General features: G+C 34.8%; 3 protein-coding genes across 11 annotated transcripts; 2 read left to right on the plus strand and 1 right to left on the minus strand.

Annotated features, from left to right (window-relative positions):
- The first annotated feature begins 1,453 nt into the window (after window positions 1–1,453).
- LOC140969120 (KH domain-containing protein At4g18375-like) lies at window positions 1,454–6,643 on the plus strand. 9 transcript variants are annotated; one of them, XR_012173891.1, is made up of 9 exons: window positions 1,454–1,600; window positions 2,037–2,173; window positions 2,290–2,866; window positions 3,232–3,660; window positions 3,744–4,001; window positions 4,375–4,632; window positions 4,738–4,805; window positions 4,877–5,226; window positions 5,405–5,846. XR_012173891.1 is itself a non-coding variant. In XM_073430368.1 (9 exons), exons 2-8 carry the CDS (start codon window positions 2,052–2,054, stop codon window positions 5,203–5,205), a joined length of 1,761 nt encoding a protein of 586 aa, XP_073286469.1. In that variant the 5' UTR covers window positions 1,454–1,600; window positions 2,037–2,051; the 3' UTR covers window positions 5,206–5,226; window positions 6,026–6,643. The 9 variants fall into 9 exon arrangements, 8 of the variants coding, with proteins under 8 accessions (XP_073286469.1, XP_073286468.1, XP_073286472.1 ...); XM_073430368.1 differs by lacking the exon at window positions 5,405–5,846 and adding an exon at window positions 6,026–6,643 and having other exon boundaries at window positions 5,157–5,226; XM_073430367.1 differs by having other exon boundaries at window positions 5,157–5,226.
- A 3,276-nt stretch (window positions 6,644–9,919) lies between these two features.
- On the plus strand, window positions 9,920–11,018 carry LOC140969150 (casparian strip membrane protein 1-like). The gene is made up of 3 exons (XM_073430415.1): window positions 9,920–10,215; window positions 10,317–10,440; window positions 10,595–11,018. The coding sequence occupies exons 1-3, from the start codon at window positions 9,998–10,000 to the stop codon at window positions 10,808–10,810; spliced, it is 558 nt and encodes a 185-aa protein (XP_073286516.1). The 5' UTR covers window positions 9,920–9,997; the 3' UTR covers window positions 10,811–11,018.
- A 670-nt stretch (window positions 11,019–11,688) lies between these two features.
- Window positions 11,689–15,178, minus strand: LOC140969121 (two-pore potassium channel 3-like). The gene is made up of 2 exons (XM_073430375.1): window positions 13,718–15,178; window positions 11,689–12,475 (listed from the first exon to the last, which is right to left on the minus strand). The coding sequence occupies exons 1-2, from the start codon at window positions 14,911–14,913 to the stop codon at window positions 12,328–12,330; spliced, it is 1,344 nt and encodes a 447-aa protein (XP_073286476.1). The 5' UTR covers window positions 14,914–15,178; the 3' UTR covers window positions 11,689–12,327.
- Between the last annotated feature and the right edge of the window lie 412 nt (window positions 15,179–15,590).

Here is a 15,590-nt window from a genome sequence, read left to right on the forward strand (position 1 = left end):
TGCATCTTCCATGAAAAGCCAACAATTGGTGAACTTACATTGCATATTTGAATATCCAGTATTCTATTACATATTATGAGTATCTCCTATATCAAATCAAGTATTTACAAATTCAAATTAGGTACTTCTCATCCAAATGCATATTCCATGGAAATACCAACACTTGGAAAACTTACGTCGCCTATCCGAATACCTAATATTGTAATACATATTGTGAGTATCTCATTTACGAAATCAAGTATTTGTCAACTCAAATTAGGTACTTCTCAAGTAAAACTAAGTACTTTAAAATTTTCATGCTTATTTGAGAATTTTTTTTTACAAAAAAATATAGTAAATGAGATGAATATGTCATTCAAATACATTTTCTATTGAAATACCAATACTTGGTGAATTTACGTTGTCTATTCGAATATCCAGTATTTTAATACATACTGTGAGTATCTCATTTACGAAATCAAGTATGTGCAAACTCAAAATAGGTATTTATCAAGTAAAACTAAGTATTTTAAAATTTACATGCTTAGTTGAGAATTTAAATTTTTTTTTTTTACAAAAATTACAAAAAATATTAAATGAGATGAATATATCATCCAAATACACGTTTAATAAAAAGACAAACAATGACTGAATTTATTGTGATCTTCGTATTTTCTTACACATTCGGAGTATTTAAAGAGCCAAATCAAGTATCATGGAACTTCAAAATAGATACTTTATATGTCAAAATAAGTACAAAATCTTATTTCATGATGAGTGAGCAACTATATTTTTTAAAAAATAAAATAACATGAATAAGTCATCATAATGCATTTTTAATGAAAAACCAACAATAACCGAATTTATGGTGATTGTTCGAAAATATAGTATTTTTTTACACATTTGGAGTATTCAAATAACAAAATCAAGTATCTGAAATTTCATAATAGGTACTAATATTTTGGTAGATGGAAAACACACAATTAATTTGTTGATAGAATTATATATTTATTTAAATAATAAAAGGGCAAAATGTAAATTTATCTTTGTAGGAAGTTAAAACTAAGTTTGTAGTGTTGTCAGGTACTGATTTGTAAAAAAAATCATCTAGGTACTGAATCTTAAACTAAATATGTACAGATGTATTTTTTAGAAATTTACCCAAATAAAAAATGTAATATTTATATTATGTAAAGACAATTTCAGGGGGAAAAAGTTAATGTCGGTTTTGTCTTTATAAGAGACATTCACGTTTGGCACATATTTATTTTTACAGTGTTTTTATAATTAATTTAATTTATATTTAAAAACAATAATATTATAGAAAATATAAAAAACTAAAATTTAATTTTAATATTTTAAATAATGATCATATTATAATCGTGGGAAAAAATAGATTAATATAATTATATAGTATAAGATAATAGATGATATACAATCATCTAGTTGTGTGTTTTTTAAAAAAAATATTAAATTATTATCTATGACATATGCAGCTGGTACATCACGTTACCGTCCGGTCTGGTCAAAAACCCTAGATACTTTCTTGCACCATGGCTGAACTTGCTGTCGCATTTCCGGGAATCCCCCTCTATCGCTAGAATTCTTGTGTGATCCACAGGTATAATGGGCAATCCTTTCAATTTCTGTGTACATCGGTTCTTCGATGGTATCGCGGCTATTTCATTCACGTAATCATGTGATTCTTAGATCTTTTCACCATATAATTCTCGAGTTGTTATCTTTCTGCTACGCTCACACTTAGACATCTTCTCTAATTATTCTTCTTTGTTATTATTGTGGGTAATCGGCTATGAGTTTTGGGTACTACCATTAGAGGGTGTTGAGTCGATTCCTAGTTTTGGGCTGTACGGAACTTGGGCAACGCTAGTTTGTTTTCAGTTAAGAGAAAAAAGAGTTGACTTTTTTAATCAATCTATAAATTTTAGTTTCTAGGACCGTGTGCCTGGTTTTCTTTGTTTTTTTCTCTTCCCGATATCCAGCAAGACCGGGAGCCTTTGCTATGTCACTACCCAATACTCTAATTAATTTCTCAGTGATAATAGAGATTAATGACTTTTCTGGTGAAAAGTTGTGATCTTGATAGCGGCTGCTGCTTGTCGATACCACATGGGATTTTGAGAACCTTTAATTTGGTGTTCTTTGGCCTTGGATTGCGATTGAGTAAGATTATGTGATCACGGGCACCCTTATATAGACACGTTAGCAACCTTTTCAATGCTTTAGTATTGTATTTTTCTTGTCTGTTAATCATGTGCTTATTTGAATGTCATCAATATCTAATATCAGGATGACCGGTCAGAGGAATAACTATGGCAAACGACCCCATTCCCAGTCTGATTTTGCCGAAAATGACGGGAATAAAAGAAGAAAATCTGGAATGGATAAAGATCCCTTTCATATAGGTCCTGATGACACTGTGTATCGCTATTTGTGCCCAGGGAAGAAAATTGGAAGTATTATTGGAAGGGGAGGAGAAATTGTTAAACAATTAAGAATTGACACTAAATCGAAGATCCAAATTGGTGAGTCTGTCGCAGGATCCGAGGAACGTGTCATTACCATATACAGTGCTAGCAAGGAGAGTAGCGATTCCGATGGATTCGATAGTCATCTTTGTCCTGCTCAAGTTGCCCTTTTTAGGGTACATGATAGGATCATTGCTGAGGATGCGATGGTTGAGGACTCAGAAGAGTACCCACAAGTTACAGTTCGACTCCTGGTACCTTCTGATCAGATTGGTTGCATAATTGGGAAGGGTGGACAGATAGTTCAAAGCATTCGCAGTGAAACTGGGGCACAGATTCGAATTGTAAAGGATGATCATTTGCCAGCATGTGCATTGCGTTCAGATGAACTTGTCCAGGTACTGTGGGATGCGGATGCCCGTGCAAAACCACGTATTCTTTTGTTTATATCTTGGTTAATTATTATTTTATAGTTCAGAGCCACGTGGCTGTAGCACTTATCATATTCTAGCAAGATTACTAATGTTACCTTTGGACGATTTAGGTGATGCATTTCAGTTTGTCTTTTTTAGCTCCTTGTTTCTTATTCTCATTTGCAATGGTAATTCTTAGATTTTAGATCGACGATGTTCTGAGTTGCGATTGTGTTTTTGGTTCTAGTGCACCATTCATTGTCATTCCTTTTTGTTCATGAAAAATGTCCGTGATTCAACTCAAACCATTTTTTAGTCCAATGATCCTTCCTCTTTTCTTGCTACTCTAGATATCAGGCGATGCTTCTGTGTTGAAGAAAGCTCTGTATGAGATTGCATCTCGCCTGCATGACAATCCATCTCGATCTCAGCATTTGCTTTCTTCTTCTGCTCGTACTGGGTATCCTTCTGGTGGTTCAGTTTTGGGTTCTGGTGCTGGTGCTCCAATCATGGGATTAACTCCACTTGTTGGGCTCTATGGGGGATACAAGGGTGAAAGGTCCGAGTGGCCTCAGTCTCTTTACTCAGCTCCTAGGAATGAAACATCTTCAAGAGAATTCTCAATTCGCTTGGTGTGTCCAACTGCTAATATAGGGGGTGTCATTGGCAAGGGTGGCACGGTAATCAATCAAGTAAGGCAGGATTCTGGGGCAACTGTTAAAGTTGATAGCTCTGCTGCTGAGGGAGATGATTGCTTGATATCTATCTCCACAAAAGAGGTAACATATAGTTTAATTATCTGGATCGTGGTTTTGGTATATTAGCTTATATTGTCACTAATTCTTGGGTTTTGTTGGTTTAGATTTATGAAGATACTTTTTCCCCAGCAATGGATGCTGCTCTACGTTTGCAGCCTAGATGCAGTGAAAAAGTCGAAAGAGACTCTGGCCTTGTTTCTTTTATGACCAGGTTACTTGTTCCTACTTCCCGAATTGGCTGTCTCATTGGAAAAGGAGGGTCCATAATTTCAGAGATGAGGAAAGTGACCAAGGCTAATATTCGCATACTGTCGAAAGAAAACCTGCCTAAGGTTGCTTCTGAAGATGAGGAAATGGTGCAGGTGAACTGATAGGCATTGTTGTGATTTTTATTAATTAGCATTAAGTGCACTTTTCTAGGTTCAAGCATAACTGGTGTCAGCTTGTAACCCTTATACTTGTTAAGTAACTGGTATCTTCTTTGGAATGCGTGTGACCACTATTGCATTGCTCTATTTTAAGTTTCTTAAGATTATCTCAACTGCTAGAGTAATTACGAGAATAGTAATGTGGTGTATACTTTTAATGTTTGTGGTCTCTCCTCAGCCTTAGCAGAACCAGTGTGAAATAAAAATAAGCCATGTAAATGAAGGAGAGGAAGCACAATCCATGGATTGGCTTGGACCATAAAAGAAATAACTGAATGTAGCTGATGTTGTGCTTTTCTATTAGCAGATTTCTGGAGATCCTGATGTCGCCAAGGATGCTCTTAGACAAGTAATTTCACGCTTGAGGGCTAACGTTTTTGAAAAAGAGGGTGCTATGTCTGCATTTATGCCTTTTGTCCCATATCTTTCCATATCAGTGGATGGTTCAGACAGCTTGAAATATGGAAACAGGGATGCTAAGAACCGTGAGCGAGGGTACTCTTATTCTGGTGGATATGGTCGTACTGCTGATTTAGCACCAGCGGATAGTTATGGTGGTCCTCGGGTAAATTTTTTTATACTCTCATAACTAAAGATAAAGCATGAGCATTCATCATTCTCCATTTATTTTCTTGTTCTGCGTTGTGATCACATTTCCCACCATCTGCAGAGTGGTGGCGGCGGCAGTGCTTATGGAGCATATGGAGGCTATTACGCAGGGCGATCTGTTGGTTCTGGGTAAGATTTGTTGCATTCTTCTTTTTGTTTATTCACTTAATGTCTTTGCTCTTTTGGGTTTTGTATCTCAGAGGTGTAACCAGTTGAGAGCGTTAATCGTGTTCTTCTTGAGACTTTAAGAGGAAAAGCATGTACTGGGATGGATTTTTCTAGAGTTTATGTCCTCGAGTTTGTGCTAGACTACCGAATAACCTGATTGTTTCATCTTCTTTATTGATGTGGGCTCTGGGACTTTTTTATTGTTATTAGGAAAATTGACTTTTTTCCAATCTTCTTAAAATGCATAACTGCCTTATCTGTCATTGAAACTTCTATATGTTCCCGATCCCTGATTTTCCATTCCTTAACCAGGTTTTCTGCACGTAGTCCTGTTTCACGTGGGAGAACCTATGATTACTAGAGCTTTGTAGTAAAATTACAGGTAGACCATGATATCACTTTTCATATTATGTCTCCGCTTGCTTCTGTTGCTACTTATCTGTATTGAAGTAACACTGCACTGAAGCATTTTGACAAGTTGCCTCGATTGTCATACCGTTGACCCAGTTGACTGATGCTATTCTTTTACCTTTGTTTCATTTCCCTTCACAATATAACAGCTGAGATATCTGAAGCCCGAAGTCAGTCACTTGCCTATATTGATGAAGCCATCCACCTTAACCCAAAGTCCAGTTGATAGAGGGTTTCGATTAACTGTGGCCCACCTTGATGCTTTTCTAAATGAGGACCAATATCTGAAGACTTACCCCTTGAAATTGTCACGTTTTGGCACCATACATCACCAAGCTTAATCTGTATTGCTCCCAAGAACCTGCTGCCAATCTCTATTTTATGTTTTCCTACTGATGTATCAGATGACTTCATTCTTCTCAGCTGTATGTGTAGGGTGGTATATGCTTGTTGGTTTCCTGTAGAGTCAATGCTAGTTATTTCTCATGTCATGTGTTGGCTTATGTGATTGCTTGCATATTCTATCTCCAGCATATTTGTAGATTCTTTGAGTATTGCTATTTGAAACTAATCTATTGGCCATTTGACTCCGTTATTGTTGTTCATTATTGGGAAGTCTTTTGTCTATTTTGTTTGGGCTTCGGCAATTCTATTTTGTTTGAGAAGAATTAGACTATGATTGGCTGAGGATCTCTTGCCAGCATTCAGTCTTACCGATAAACAAATCGTTACCTGTCTCTAATTACTCAACATATATATCTGCATTTTAGGTTTAATGGACTGTAGAGACCGGTTGTGATGTCAGCAGGTAAACTTGCCACTTGCCCATCACAGTTTTGTCTCTTCTAATGTCCACCGTAGGCCTGGTAAGTTGTTAACAACCCTGACTCCCACCCAAATGGTTTTGGTACCATTCCTTCATGTCTAAAGCCGTAGATTTATGCATGCATGATTTTATTTTCCTTGTAATTTTATCTTGTATATTACATGCGATTCGTGTCCATATAATATTCATGCGAAGGTGGTTGTATGTTTCCGGCATCTTCATATATTGGCTAGCACGCTGAGGATGTTTTCCTTGGATATTTTTGTGAGATTCACGGTGAATCAAAATATCCCCGTTGTGGATATTCAGTTAATGCAAGAACAATGCGGCGGGATAAATAGTTACTGATGACGTCGGAGTGCTTGCAACTGAGATGATCGATGCACTTGTTCTCATATCAATTGTGCTTGAAGTTGCTTGGCACTTGTTCTCATATCAATTGTGCTTGAAGTTGCTTGGCCATACTCAAATCGCGGTTTACACATTTATTTATTTACTTTTTCTCGAGGTATTGAGCCATAGTTTCGTCGATGCTTCTGTAACTTCCGATATTTTACATTAAATGGAATGTCTAATTAAGAGGTGATTTATTAGAAGCATAGAAGGATCATCTTTATTATGGTTTGTGCTTAATTTTCAAACACTTGCTACATTTTTGGTGTATATATATAGTAGTTATTGCTTGATTGTGTTGTTGTATCATATCGATCAAAATCGACACCTATAGAGAGATAAACTAAAGACCATTTAATTGAGACGCTAGAGAAAATCAAACAACGCACTTTCCGTGTAAAATATACAAGCATGGCTTTGGTAGAAATCCTCCAAGATTAGAAATATTCATCGTAGCAAATGAAGTATTCTTGGTTATGTTCTGCAACACAAACCAAAAACTTGCAACATGTATGCTAACTAAATTGTAATAGAACGTGAACCACAGCATTTGGTGGTGCAAGATCATCAACATCCACAAATCCCAAGATCGATCACATCGAAATGAAAAAGCACAAAATGTAGAACAAACACAGTAAAACTAAAATTACACCACCCTCCAATGGGACAAGAAGCTCATCAAACAGAGAGAATGCCTTCTCTAACAAGAAGGCCAAAGATCACTTTTTGTGGGAGACATGAAAGTCTGAGAATAAGCAGAAAGCGTGATTATCCCACCTACTATTCCGATCAGAAATGCGCTTTTGTTTCGATCCATTGGTTTCCCCTGCCTCCTGGATTACAATCAAGATCAGGAGTAGAAGGGAGGGAAATTTGTGGGCATGAGTTCTAATAGTGGAAGATGGAGAATTGGGACACAAAAAACCAGTCTGAAAGTCAACTCTTTTGGGAGCCATGAATCTTAAAATTGGTTTGGTTTAGGTGAATTGACTGTTTTCTCCTTGTTATAGTTGACTTTTCTTCTATTAAGGAAAAATTATATTTGCCTATCATGAACCAATGTAATGAAATTAGAAGTTTATTATTTGTTTAGGCGACGGATTTGATTTAGGTGGTATTAAGTAGGATTTGGGCTGATGCGGCCGTGGTAGTTGTAGTAGTGCATTATGAGAATGTAAGAGATTTTACAAATTCATCAATATTTTTCATCTTACTTTTGTATTTTAATTAGCTAATTTTGAAGTGCAACTTATTAATTTTACAGATAAATATGGATGAATTTCACTGTGTGTTATGTGGCTAATTTAGAGTTGTTAGATTTCCAAAACCTCCCATATGTTTGATCAGGGTGATTAAAAGTCACAAGTGAATATTTGGGTGATTAATTGTACAACTTAAATATTTTAAATTGTATAACAGTTCAGCTCTACACATTGATCAATATCTATTGTTCCTCAACATGATAATTGTTTTGTTAACACTTTTTTCTTTTATTTAAAGTTTCTTGTGGGAAATTGCAATTTTAGTATTGGAAGTTGATATATTTTTTGTTTTAGTCACATAACTTATCAATTACATCCAGTAATTTAGAATTTTTTGTTTTGGTCTTTTTTTTTTTGCCAAAAGCCAATAACCCTATCGAATATTTTTTGACATTGATGTTCTCTAACACAGTTCATGCAGCGAGAATAAATCTATATTGCAAACATTAAAATAATCTCAACATAATATTTCGAAATAAGTAGAAAAAAGATGGTTGTTTCTCTTTATTTTTGTTTAGATAGATTTTGATGTGTATAATATATGTTTTATTCTCGCTATATGAGTCATGCAGAAGTATACATGTGCGAAATAAATAATATTTATAGATTTAGCTAGTGGTTTCGTGCAGAAAAAAGGAACAAAACAAAAGAAAAACCAAATTATTGAAGAAAAAATCAAAATTGACAAATTATATAGAATTAAAACCCCAAAATAAATCAACTTACAAAATTAGAAAAAAATATTTTCTCATTTCTTGTCAACCTAGAATTATAAAAGAATTCATCACCAATACATGCCGCAAATATTATAACACAAAACTAAGCTCGCTAAATATGATCAATGAACGATGTAATTTGTGCTTTTCAACTATATATTATATTCACATAAGCAAATTAACCAATACTCATTAAATTTTTACGGGGTCGAGGTTTTAACATATTTAGAAAACTCAATATGGAAATTTATAAACAATTTATTTAAAAAAAAATTATTAAGAAGTGGTCATGGCCTTTTCACGGCAGATTGATACACCAACCCGACTCGCTATTTGCAAGAAATATATAATGGTTTAAGTACAGATTGTCGACAATAAAATAATAGTCAAGTGATATGCGATTCACATACGTATTACGCACTATCCTTGTCCAAGAGATGAACATCGCGCAAACAAATATATATGGATTAGTTTTCACCAACTTATGCATGTCTCCTCGATTTTTGTGAACCATTAGTTAATTTCTTCCTTAATTACAAAGTCTGAATAAATACTTATCATATCAAATAGTAAAATAGATAACAAATATATATAGAAGTATTATATATACGCACACACACATACTTGCATGTATGATGTAACAAATATATATAGAAATAGAAATAGAAGTGAAAAATGAAATTTTAGTTACGTAAGTTGGACTGTTTTGGTTTTAGTCATGTAACTTGTCAAATTTTATTTTTCATACCGTAACTTAATCAGGTTTTTTGTTATGTTTTGGTTATTTTTTTGTCTAAAACCACAAAATGCATCGAATATAATTTATTTGACATTGATTTTATTATATGTGCCATATATGACAAAAAAAAAGAGATTATATTACATACATTAAAATATCTATAAACAAAAATACTACAAACTTTTTTCCTCTAATTTTGAATCATTGAGGTCGTATTGCTTTATTTTTTCATATCTTTTTTATCATATTAATTTTAATTCAAGTAATTTGAGTTTTACTCTCTTTACATATGTCACTTATGATAGAATTGATGTCAAATAAATTTAATAGTTTCGGACAAAAAATATAAAACAAAAAAAAATCGAAATTATTATACGAAAACCAAACATTGACAAGTTTCAGAACAAAAACAAAAAATAAATCGAATTACGAGATTAAAATTATAATTTTATTGAGTGTAGATGAACCAATTATTTCCATTTTAGGTAATTGACCAAATCTTTTCCTTTTCCTTTTTAAATCTAGGAACTTCTAATGGAGTTGGAAAAGTACAGCCGGTGGACTTAATTTAATATGGTTCTGTATCAGCAGCTTTAGCAAGTAAATTATTTACTGATCCACGTTTTGTTTCGAGATTATATTCGGCACAAAATCTAACCTGCTACGCAGTTCTTATCTCTTTTCGACACATATAAATTCCCATATCAGGCAACATATAGAGCACTGCCATTAAATAATACAAGAGTTTTTATTAACTAAAAGAACCCTTTTTTCCCAAAAGCTAGGAACGTTTATACTCAAGAAAGATGAAGGGAGGCGTGCTCGAACTCGGTGTGAAGGACTCTTCAGCTCCAAGAACTGGGGTGAATCGTGGAGCAGCTGTTGTAGATTTTATCCTGAGAATTATTGCGCTTATTGCAACCTTAGCAAGTGCTATTGCTATGGGGACAACTGATGAAACGCTTCCGTTTTTCACTCAGTTCATTCGATTTCGGGCTAAATACAACGATCTTCCCATGTTCACGTTAGTTATAGATTCATCTGGCGTAATTTATGATATTGATTTTTTTACGTGCATGCATGGATATAATCTTGATAGTTTTTCTAATGAATTAATTTCTGCAGGTTTTTCGTGGTGGCGAATTCTATTGTAAGTGCGTATCTTGTTCTTTCTTTGGCACTGTCCATCTTCCACATTGTAAGAAGTGGAGCACAAAACAGTAGGGTTGTCTTGATTTTCTTCGACGCAGTAAGATCCCTTTTTCATTCCATCACACACACACACACTCAGATATATACATTTATTTCTTGTATTTGTAAATTGTATATATTCAGAATATGTAACAACGATAACCATGGCTGAATATTTAAATGAAAAGGATTTTTTGGAATGATTTGTGAAGGGAATGTTGGCACTTCTGAGTTCTGGAGCATCAGCAGCAGCAGCAATAGTATACTTAGCACACAAGGGGAACACAAGGACAAATTGGTTCGCCATATGCCAACAGTTCAACTCCTTCTGTGAGCGAATTTCGGGGTCGCTGATCGGATCATTCGCAGGGATGGTAGTTCTCATACTCCTGATCTTGCTGTCTGCTGCTGCTCTCTCGAGACGTTGAATCATCGGGGCGGGTGATTTGTATGTTGCATGTCATTTCAATTCAGTGTTTGTCAAGAATGCGTGGTTGTTGTTTGTGAAGTATTACATATGTTCTCATATTTTACAGTGTATTTAAAACCCCAGCTGAAGAAAATTGAACTGAGCTTTTTAAGCTGTATTGGTTACGTTGTATCCAATGCATTTATTCTCTCTTTAATATCTTATTACGTAAAGATTTTTGTATATCTTCTCTCATATAAAGTCGATAGAATATAATTAAAATTTTAATAATTTATATAATTAAATTTTTAATATAAATTATGGTATTGCATGCTATATAATTTTTTTTTGTTGACAAAGTTGTCATTTTCGTAACGTATATTTATCTTTTGTGATTTTGATTATTTATGATGTCAAATTTCAATTTTAAACTGTTTTTTTTTTGTTGTTGATATTTTGGCATTTTTTTGATATTGTGTTGATTTGATATCGACGTGACGGTAACCTGATATAGATGTGAGGCTAAGTGTGTGCATCACATCAATACTCAAGATGATATGACTAAAATTTTAAAAAATCAAAAGATAGAAAACTAATACCTAATTTTGGCAACATGGATAATGATTGAAATTGTTAAAAAAACAAACATGCATAATAAAATTTGCAATTTTCCCCACTTTTTATTCAACTCAAAAATATATATAGCTGTTTTGTTAAGAATAAAATTTAGATCATACGATTTTTTCCATGTAAAATTTATTTTTTAAGCTTTAGTAATTCAATTTATTTGATGCCGAATCAATCCTAATATGAGTAGTAACACCAAGAAATAATACTGTTCAAAATAGTTAATCTCAACGAAAGCAAAGAAACAATTTTTTTTTCCAAGAAAGTATGTATATATGTTCCTCTTACATTTTCATTGATAGATACACTATAAAGAAAGGCCGATGTGAACCAAACAGAGCCTTGACTGTAAGGCATGGTTTCAATCAAGAAAAAGCTCTAAATGCTGTACTCCATCACATAGGCTAAGTGCCAATGAGGCTGCTGCAGTAACGATTCGATATAAATACACGAACCATGTAAATGCAAATATAGTTCAAGATTTCCAGCCAACTTCAAGATTCATACAGAACTCTATTACTTTGTCACTTTCTATCGATGAGCGCCACTTCTTGAGCAGTGAATACACCAGTTCACGATTCTCACGGGGATGAACCAGTAAAGAATAGTATGGTGTCTTAATATCTTTTCCATGAATTTTTTTGAGGCGTAAAGCTATCATAGACGTGTTATCATCAAGAGTGTGCCTGATGTAAAGAAGACATGCATACTTATTAAGTTATAAGTCACTGTTGTGCGAGTGCAAGTGCGTTTGTATAGAACTTGGAGGATTGAAGTGTAGTCGCTTGTCATCTTTGTTCCAAGAAATGTCTCATAGAACCTCACTGCCGAAGACAACCTTCTTCTTGGTTAGCAGCAGAAGGGAGTCCTTTTTGTAGAGATCCACCAAATAGTTCCCATGCTTTCAAATCAGTGATGGTTTTCCATGAGATCAGCGAGAGTGATCTTACCACAGTTACCAGAGTCCAGCCGTTCAAACTGTTTAGAAATCTGCAAAATGTCCTTCTCGGAAACTTTGCCCATCTCTTTAAGTTTGTATACTATGAACTCTGATTTGCTGCCAGATAACATGTGAAATGTTTAACATGGTATGTTTTCTTCGAGATAGAATAAAAGGAGAAATTATACAAGAAGTTGCACTCGTAAAACATAAGCTCTTGGCTAGTTGTCCAGACCTACACCGAGGTATTGAAGGTATGCCATAAATGGTGGGGGAAATATATATATTGGCTGAGACACTGAATCAAGAAAGAAGGATAACTTATATTCAAATTTGGACAGTTAATGAGTGCTTTTCCAGTCAAACAATGTCCATATTAAATCTGATCGTAAAATAACGAGAAAAACCATAATCCACATCCAATTTGTATGGCAGCCGCCCAAGTTTATGAAAAAGAGTGGACCTACCAATTTGATGCCGGTGGATAGACAGAAATAAAAAATAGAACAGTTGAAAGATTAATTCATGCAGTAGCAGACAGAACAACCCATTAGGGAAAAATATATACAATCCAAACCGAGTCCAGTTCCAAAAGCGTACAAGTCACGCACGGGAATTATCATACAATTGTAAAACATCCAAACAGTGGTTGAAAACTTACCCAGATTGTAAGTGCTTGTGTGTGTTGGAGCAGGCCATGCTAGAAGCAAAAAAAATAAAAATAAATAAATAACTTCCTAATATACTCTCAGATATGTTGGCATTCCTGCACCATTCCCATTATACTCTTCTAGAATAGGAAATATGTTCGACTTTATAACCTTTTAGTACATATGTTGCTCTAAGAAACTCCCATTCTCATCCTTACGAAACAACACACAAGCATTTTCTTCAGATCGATGTCATCAACACAGTGCGTGACAATAAAGTTGTCAACTAATGAAGAATTTATCATGCTCAAGATGTAATAGCAAATTAGTTAACACATAAAGATGTAACTAAAATAATGCAAACTGACAATGGAAGTATGGAAGCTTAAATACATATCATAAATGTCACATTTCAAGAGAAAAATGTTATACAGTATTTACTCCCATTTTCATATACAGTATTTACTTCCATTTTCATTAAATAAAGAGAGTAAATTCTTTCCAATTTTTATGCACTCAAAAAGTTTAAGAAAGGCATGAAGCTGCCAAAATTGTGGTTAGAAAACCACTTAGCGGTACTCTTGTTGATATTCAAACTTCTATTGAATGCAATCAGAAGTGTCCCATGGAAGCTGATCTTGCTTCAACAACAGTAATAATTTTAGACAGAAAAATAACTTCAGAACGAGCAAAGTTAAAAAAAGCTTACGTTACGAAACCGTGGTTATCAATGTCAGCAGCTAGAAACTGAGCTACAGTCATATCTTGTCCAAGCACCCACTTTGCCATACTTCTATTTCGCTTGTCAACTCTTGCTTCAGCCAAGTAAAGAAAAGCTCTAGCAACTGCAACTGTCGACAACAGCAACCAAATTGATGCAAAAACTCGACCACATAAAGAATTAAATGCCCTGTCACCGTATCCAACAGTCGTGACTGACATAACAGACAAATAGAACGAATCTACCCAATCCAGCCTCTCAACGAAATGCATAAAGGCGACGCCAGTTCCAATACAAAGAACCACAACTCCTAAGGCCAACGAAACCTTCATCCGAATCCTCATCCTCCCCTTTTTAACATCTATTATGTAAGATCCAGGGTCATGGGCTCCTCTACTCTTAATAGTCTTCAAAAGATAATTCTCTTGCAAATCAAGCACAAAACTAAGCACCCCGGTCAACAAAATATCTACGAAGCCAAATCCCACAAGCACAAATGTGATAGAGAACAACTTAGTCACAGTACTATCAGGAGTTATGTCACCATAACCAATCGTGCACATAGTCACAATGCAAAAGTACAGAGCATCAACAACAGGGTGTGTCTCAGTTCCTTTGAACTTGTCCTTACTCAAAGAGTACATAATCACACCAAGACTCAAGTATATAATCAAGAGAACAAAACCCTGTCTTATAATTGATGATTTACCAAACTGGGGTGGCTTCGAACCTGAAGAATGATCGATTTCATTAATAGTAGCCATGGCCGGTGCAGTCTTGGACCTGTGAAGATTGCTCTTTGAAAATGGGTAATCGGGATCAATCAGCCAAGATTGCTGATTATCTGCGTCAAGATTTGATCTTCCCCCATCAACAGTTGATCTTGCATAATCAGGATTGGAAAGTGAAGGTTTTGGGGAGGCAAGGGATAAAGTTAAGGCATCAAGAAGATTTGAAGATGGAGAATCGTTAAGATAACCCAATGAAGATGAGGAGGAGCCAAAAATGAGCATGTCTTTGAATTCTTTGGTCGAAGGTGTAATGGACAAAGGTGGAATAGTAATTGTAATTTCACTGTCTTCAGGCAAAGGGCAGAGTGTTATTGGTGGTGGTGGTGGTGGTGGTGGTGGTGGCTGGGTTAATCTTCTTTGGTCGAGAGAAGGGAGGAGCGGCTCCTTTTCCATATGCAAATTCAGGGTGGCCGGAATATTCCAAGATTCCGGGATTTCCGCCTGGCCTGTTGTGTGGCAGGGGTGGCTGACAGCTGCCCGAATATTCCAAAGTTTCCCAGGTGATTCTACTGGCACCTGTGGACCTTACACATAAGAAAGGAGAAATTTGTTGAACACAGATTACAAAAAGAGAAATCTTTGCTGCAGTTCCACGATGGAAGGATGAACTGGAAAGCAATTGCGATTGAGCTTCACAGAAATTAAAAATACAAGGGGCAATTGCGATTGAACCACGTAATTATGCTCGGAATTTTTTTAAAAAAAAAAAAAAAAACAGTAAAGGGTTTATCTGGATTGACTTTGGTACCGTTTAATTGGGTCTGTGTGTGCTGTGCTAACATTGCTGCCACAGAAAAAATAATTAAAAATGGAAAACGGAGTAAACTGATATATGAAAAGTTAAAATATCAAAATCACAAATAAGTAAAAAAATACAATTTTCTCACTTTTGTAAACTTTGTTTTCAATGATATTTGGAAAAAATTATGAGACATAACATTTTTTTTTCAACAATTGATTTAAAATATAGAATCTCATAGATTATCAAATAATTGTGAAAAAATAAAATGAAGAAAAAAACAGAAGGAAGAGTCGAACTATCAAAAGATTTTGTCCGCATAATATTCTTG

This window comes from Primulina huaijiensis, unplaced genomic scaffold, assembly GCF_012295235.1.
Source record: "Primulina huaijiensis isolate GDHJ02 unplaced genomic scaffold, ASM1229523v2 scaffold40239, whole genome shotgun sequence".
Taxonomy (NCBI): Eukaryota; Viridiplantae; Streptophyta; class Magnoliopsida; order Lamiales; family Gesneriaceae; genus Primulina; species Primulina huaijiensis.